At 32.5% G+C, this 7669-nt stretch overlaps 1 protein-coding gene across 1 annotated transcript; it reads right to left on the bottom strand.

Annotated features, from left to right (window-relative positions):
* Positions 1–2006: 2006 nt before the first annotated feature.
* Positions 2007–7309, bottom strand: LOC132041777 (protein NRT1/ PTR FAMILY 3.1). Its single transcript, XM_059432474.1, has 4 exons — positions 7151–7309; positions 6817–7034; positions 4932–5491; positions 2007–3068 (listed from the first exon to the last, which is right to left on the bottom strand). The coding sequence occupies exons 1-4, from the start codon at positions 7224–7226 to the stop codon at positions 2183–2185; spliced, it is 1740 nt and encodes a 579-aa protein (XP_059288457.1). The 5' UTR covers positions 7227–7309; the 3' UTR covers positions 2007–2182.
* Between the last annotated feature and the right edge of the window lie 360 nt (positions 7310–7669).

Raw genomic sequence — 7669 nt, 5'->3', positions numbered from 1 at the left:
ACAATCACTAGATTTTTGGTTATGAGATTGCAAGAAAGGTTGACTTGAGCGAATGTATTTCTTACTAAATTTACAACTACGGTCCATTTCCATTTTAACTCCCCTTTAAAGCTTTTGTGTTTGAACATCACAAAGAATACAAGAATTTTACGGGCAACAAATTAGTTGCATTAGTCATCAATCATCATTAAGAGTATGATTCTTCTTATAATATGCCCTTATTTTTTCCCTTTCCATTGTTAATTAGTCGAAATGCAATTTTCATTCTCTAAATATTTTGTGTTTATGGGGCTGTGACTTTTTATGATTTCACGCTCTCATAAAAGGCTCCCGACTGTCATTGATGCATTCATGGATTTTTTTTCCTTGATGTTATCCAATGCCTTGTGTATTTAGATATTATGAGAATTTCCAAGTAACTTTGACAGCCTTTAAAAATTCATAGTTTTAGTTTTTAGAATGAGATTTTTTTTACATTGTGCCCTTAATTTCCCTTTTTGTTTTGGTAATCGACTGACTTTTTTTTTCCTTTTTTATCAAGAGACACGTTTTCTTTCCTTTTTCCTCCATATTTCTGCCTTACTGTTATGTGAAACTGTAATTTTTATGCGTATTAGCATGTAATTAATTCTAATTTTATGCATTTACACCATACAAATTTCATTTCAATGGTACCAAAAAAAAAAAAAAAAACTAAATGTAGCGATTATTGTTTTTACCTTTATTTTATTTAGGGAAAAGGGTCAAAATGCCCTTAAACTATGTGAAATTGAGCAAAAATGCACTCCGTCAATAGTTTGATCCAAAAATGCCCCCGTCATTAATATATTGGTCCAAAAATGCCCCTATTGTTACTTTAATGAGTAAAACATGCCCTTTTCTCCACAATTCTTAATGTTGGATTTGAGAAATTTTTTCTGTGACAAGGAAAATCTGAAGCAAGGGCTGTCGCGACCCAAAGAAGATACAAAGTTCACAGATTTCTTTGAAGAGTCTGAAATTTGCGCGATTTTACAGACAAGAAAAGACAATAGATCCATCAATCCATAAAGGTGGCAAAATGAAAAAAGATTAGTCTGTTAGGAGAATTTAAAACAAAATTTCTTTCATTTGTGGAATTACTAACTCGAGTGGGCTTGCAATAATGCATTATGTATCATGTAATGTATCATGTATTGTGTATCGTCACTGATACATAACCTGAGATTTAATTAATTGGCATCTCTTTCAAATTATAATCCTTTACCCTTTTGCTTGAAACAAATTTTTTACTCTGTGGCAATTAAAAAAAAAAAGGTTGTGGGATTATAAATCAAGTCAAATTCTTAGCACTAAGATCAAAGGCATAATAAATTTCAATGTTCCTACTGAGACATATACAAATTTCTAACCACACATATGACATTTTCATGTTAGAATATGACATTTTATTTTATATAATGTCTGAGACAAGCATTTATTACACTTCTTGGTCGTGCGTCTTGATAAATTGTAATTAGATTATTGATATATAAGTATGTTTTGTGATTATTACATATGAATCACTTTAGGGTTTTCGATACATCTTAGAGGCTGAAATAGGGTTTAAGGGGTGCGGTAATAATGTTTTTACTTTTCTCAATTTTTTTATGACATGTTAATTTAGGAGAAAGTTATAGAAGAACAAATTTTCGACGTTTAATGGAACAAAATAAAATATGTACCTATTTTAAAATATAATATATACCTATGGAGTTCGAAAATTTATGTAAAAAATTGAAATTAAAGGAATGCATTTTTAATTTTATCAAAACATATAGTTGTGAAAAGTGAGGGTCAATTTTTTAGGTGTGTACAACCTATTTTTAAAATTATATTTTAAACACTCACATATTAAAAAAAAAGGGGATCATTTCATGAATTTAATAAGAATTTTTTCGCGCGGTCAAATTCACTAGTTTAGTGATAATAATACATGTGAATCCGAGTAAGTTCTTTTCAGTTGCAACAAATAGAATCCTTAAAAGTTGAAAACCAGAATCTAAATCCAGTAATGGATTGTTTTGATATTTAATATGGAGAAATACAATTAAGAAGCATTTCTCAACCAAGAACTTTCGCCTTTACAAACTACTAAAATTATTCATACATTCATTTCTTTCCTAATAACCTAAAATTATTACATAATGATGACCAATACAAACTAAACATTGTTTACAAGTTCAATACTATCTTTTTTAGACTCCAAATCCTCTGTCTTCTCCATCTGAATAGGCTTGAAAGTATACAATCTTGCACAAAACAGATAGTAAATCAAGTTAAGCACTTGTAGAATTGTGATCAACCAATAAAAATACTCTAATTTCCCCTTGTTCAAATTATTATCAGGCAGCCAATTTGTTCCTCCAGGTCCTGTAGTAACTTTATGCACAAGTGAAACCAAAAGAGTACTCAAATAATTCCCTGCTGAAATTGATGTCCAGAATAATGCAGTGGCAGTACTTCTCATACTCTCTGGTGCTTGATCAAAGAAAAATTCTAGATGTCCAATTGACATAAATGCCTCAGCAATACCATGTAGAACATATTGTGGCACAAGCCAGAATACTGAAATCGGGATGATTGCCTTAGACTCATCGATTAATCCATGAGTCAACGCTGCTTCTTTTCGTTTAACTTCAATAAATCCGGCTACTAATGTGGCCAGGACTGAAATTGAGAAGCCGATTCCCATCCTGCTGAGGAATGAAACGCCACGCTCTAGGCCAGTGAATTTACGTGCTATGGGGACAAAAACGCGGTCATAGAAGCAAATGGTGCATAGCATTGAGGTTAAAGTGAAGACAGTCATCGATGCAGCTGGGATTTCGAAGGAATGTATTAAGTGCCTGTCCATTGTTTTGGCCTGTTGGACCGAAAACGTGCCTTGTTGGGAGTATGCTGTGATTAGGATGATCCCGGAGGCCCATATTGGCCCCATTCTTATGATCGATTTTAGTTCTTCTACGCGATGGACCGTGTTTAGCCTCCATAGATTGGGAGATTTGGGATTGTCTTCCTCTGTTACTATTGCTGCCCTGTCCAGAAATCTGAAAACCAAAAAAGGGTTACAAATTTTTGAATCGAGACAGCATATGATTAAGTAATTAAAAGTACACTCTATCTAGCAAATAACAAATTTTAAGCTTTCAGATGAGATGGTGACGGAATTCAAACAGTCATAAACAACCTCAGGTGATTCTTGAATAGAAAAATGAGAGCTTACCCTTCCAAAAATGAAATCAAGAGTTAAGAAATCAGTAACTACTGTCCAATGAATTTTGATCAATTGCCTATAGTGGTTCTTTGAGAATGTTCAGACATTAGCACATTGATTCTCAGTGTCGAGACTCGAGGCAGAATCTAATGAAGTAATTAAAAGATTGTTCTATCTACCGCCTTAAGCTTTTAGATGAGATGACCACCTAATACAATACTCATTAAGCCATCTTAGCCGATTCACTCGAGAGCCAGGGAAATAGTAACAATAGTCCAATGAATTTTGATCGATTGGCTATAGCGGTTTTCCTTGAATATTTTAGACACTAGCATGTCGTCTTTTTTATCAAGTCTACATCAAAAATAATGCATGTAACTCTATTATATTCTAACTCTGACTAGAACCTTTACATTGGTATAAAAAACTCCAACTATATTCCAACTTACCAATCTTGGATCTGTTTTAATTTCTTCACAGCCAAAAAAGTCATCAGTCACATGAATTGAAAACCAGGACCAATTCAATGTTTTTTCTTCCAATTTTCTCTAGTTGCCAAATAGTTTAATAGCAGTCTGTGACCACTAGCTATTAATGGAGACAGTGGTACACTTCCAAAAACACAACTTTTGTCAGTATTTATCAACTTGTTTTCTGGTTTCAAATGGCCTCAGGACTATGCATCACTATTGACAAGCCAAGAAATTATAAAAACTAAACGAAAAGGGAACTGGGAGAAAATTCAATGAATCCTGATTTTGATGGGGGTGTACAAAGACATGAAAAAAAGACAAATAAAAGAACAGACAAATCTGAATCACTCAGAAACAGAAACATGCAATGCTTCACATAATGTTTTTGGCCACACAAGCAAATGGACATACATGTACAAATTGATTGATGATTGATAAAAATTAAAGTCACACATTTAATATTACAGAAAGGGACAATTTGAACCAACTTCAGGTATTGGTTAATGGGATTCCCGAGATAAAAGAAAAAAAACTTTTTCCTACTTAAAAAAATATTTTGTAGATTCAGTCATAGTTGGACCAATCACTAAGTTTTCACCTCACATCAGAATCTAGTTGCTTGATCTATTCATTTTTCACTCTTATCCGATGTGTACTTATATCAATTATGTACTAGGGAATTCTTAATTCCATTGTCTCCAAGTGGAAATTAAGCATACTGGTGCAAACTAACATGTGCTGCATATGCTAGACAAAAAAAAAAAGGAATTACACTATTAGCAACGTAATTTAACATGTTATAGCAAGTTATCTGCTTTATTTTAAAGCTAAGTAGTTTCACTTATGATGAACAGTTACGCATTGTTATCTTTTAGGAGTACGCCACCGGTATATAGAAGTTAACATTTTAAAAAAGATTATATACACCGAAAATGTAAATATTTTTACACTATCAGTGCAATTTAACCAGTTGTAATAGGTTTTCACCACTCTATTCATATCAGACTTGATATGAAGAGTTACCTATTGTTGAAAGCTATGTTGTTCAGATTCTTCAAAAAGGTTATCACACCCGTGTTGAATCTTCCAAAAATACACTACTTTTTGGAGAATCCAACAAGCACGCCGTGACACTTTTAAGGAGCCAAGCAACATAGATTGTTAGTCAATTTCACCTGAACACATGTGCATAAAACTTAAACTCCAAAAACAAAATGACTTACTTCATTTGCTTAGTGTGGACAAGCTTGCCAGCAGTAGAAATAGCAGCATCAAGCTCTTCGTTTTGGTACAAAAACTTAGGATCATTTACCATGTCCAATTTCCTCTTCTTGTAGGCTGCAACACAAACTTGCAATAGCCTAGTGAAAGGGCTACCAGCAGGATCCAAGTTTCTATACAAAGGGTATCCAAATATGAAAACAACAATTGAAATAAGCATAGCAATTGTTGGGACAGCAAATCCAACACCCCATCCAATACTATCTTGAATATAAACAATCCCTGTGACAGCCACAAGCATTGAAAATCCCATACAGAAATAGTACCAATTGAAGAATTTCCATGTTTGTCTTTTTTGTTTTGGATCATTTTCATCAAATTGTTCTGCCCCAAATGCAACAACACAGGGCCTAATTCCCCCTGATCCAAAGGCTGTTAAGAGTAGTGACACATAGAGGATGGCTAATTGGCTTGAATTTGCTTCTTTACAATATTCATCATCTTTGCAAGATGGAGGCCTTAGTTGAGGAAGTATTGCTGATAATGTTAAAATGATCATGCCCTGAAATAAAATTAAAAGAAACATGAGATTAATCAAAAAGGCAAACGAAGTAACACTATAAAAATAAAAAATAAAGGAATTAATTAGCTACGTCAATTTCAGCCCCTTTCTTTACAGTCAAGTGAGTTTTTGTCGTTAAGTAGTAATGGTCCTCGCTAATCCTGTATAACGGCGGATTAACAACGAAATACCAAAAAATCCTGCTAACTATGGGCTATTTGGCGATAGATAAGAACTGACTTTCATAGCTAATTCTTGTTTTTTTATAGTATAAAGAAAATATAAAGAAGTTTAGATAGGTAATTAAATTCAAGTACATGTTATGTTAATGAGTACAACTTTTACACTGCCATGAAAAGTGGGACTAACAACTTTAAAATTAGGTAGATTACCTCTTCTACGCTAAATTATACTGATGGCAAAAGTTCTTTACACTATCCGTGCATATAAGTTCAATCTTATAGGATTAATTTGGGTTTGAAAAGACAAGAAGAGAAGTTAACTGTTCATTTGCACATTCCATCACAAGGCTAATAATCTTTTTTAATATAGATTTTGCCAGTGACATGTCATAAATAATTATATATGCCAACTGTAATTAGTTTTCTAGTACAAAAGTTCACATGACATCATAGTTATACTATATTCACTGTAAATTCTATCACAAACCAAAGGTTTTGCCTATCCAAATTAAGTCATTCACCTCATATATCTTATCCATTACTACCTTAATCAAAGAATATAAACCATTTAATAAATGTTTCATGGAGAAGAAAGCATATACTTACGTCTCAAGAAAGTAGTTAAATACACAACCCTTCGCACCAAGTTTAAGTTTTGTGGATGCTACTAAAGTGTGTACGAGTTTACATCAAACTATCACATTAACTTCAACATCTAACCCAAGAAGAAAAAGAGTTTACCCTGTATACACCAATACGGTAATATTTTTTACATTATCAGTAAATTTTAACATATTGTGAAAGTAAGTTATATGATTAGTGAATTTTTGCATGTTATAACAGTAACATACCTTTTTTCTGAATTACCAATCCAACTTATTATAGATAGTTAACTCAAAAGACAATTAGAGAAAAAGAGAGATACTTATTAATTGGTTGATGATAGCACTAAAAAAAATTACACCATCAGTTCTTTTAACATGTTATAATGCGCAACCTACCTTACTTTTCAAGTTATCAATCCACTTATTATGGACGTATAGTTTACCTTTAATTATCTTTTAACAGACCTGATAGCATAGAAAATTATTTATATTGTCGTGTGTAGAAGCTAAAAAGAAAATGAGAGGTAGAGACACTTACAATTTGGTAGATGATAGAAGCAACTGTTATAGTCCAAAACCTTCCAGCAAAAGTATCAGCAATGAAAGCTCCAAGCAATGGTGTTAAACTTGCAGTGCCACCAAAATTTGTAAGAGTATTAGCTGCTTTTGTCAATGGAAGATGGAGCTCACTTGTCAAGTATATTATCATATTTGCCCCAAATCCCACCACTGCCAATTTCTCACATATCTCATTTGCTACAAAAGGAAAAAAAAATACAAGTTTAATTTCAACTTAATATTCAAGAAAATATATGAATTATGTAATTTCAAAATTAAAAAATTTGAGTAAGAAGTTGGGAAAAGGAACTAACCAAATATGAAGGGCATAGTGATCATTCCACCCTTCATCCTTTTAGATGTGTTTTCTTTCTTCTCTATCACTTCCATTTTGTTAGTTCATATGCTGTGTGCTCTAAATGACCCAAAAGATCCTCTATTTATAGGATATGTCAGAGCTTAAATTTGATAGCTAAGTACATAATATGTCATGTCATCATGTCGTTTGTTAGGTTCCTAGAATACCATTATGACCTAAACTCCATATCTTGAAATTAAAATTTTTAAATACTCTTGATGACTAATGATTGTTTTTTAAAAAAAAAAAAAAAAAAAAATCATACTACATGTGTGGCCTTTGTTTTATGTAGTACTATATCGTATTTGCCGAACATAAAATTTATGGAAAAAAGACAGTTTTCAAAGTGAAAAGAATAACCAACGTCCATTAAGAGAATCATGTAATAGGAGAATTAAGTACACCAAGACAGAGTTAGTGAATCATGTAATAGGAGATTGTTTCAATCGTCGGCACCCGATAATGTCTTGATCCC

The sequence above is a fragment of the Lycium ferocissimum genome, unplaced genomic scaffold (genome assembly GCF_029784015.1).
Source record: "Lycium ferocissimum isolate CSIRO_LF1 unplaced genomic scaffold, AGI_CSIRO_Lferr_CH_V1 ctg1166___fragment_1, whole genome shotgun sequence".
NCBI lineage: Eukaryota > Viridiplantae > Streptophyta > Magnoliopsida > Solanales > Solanaceae > Lycium > Lycium ferocissimum.
Note: the sequence above shows the minus strand (reverse complement) of the source record. Positions and strands in the feature narration are given on the sequence as shown.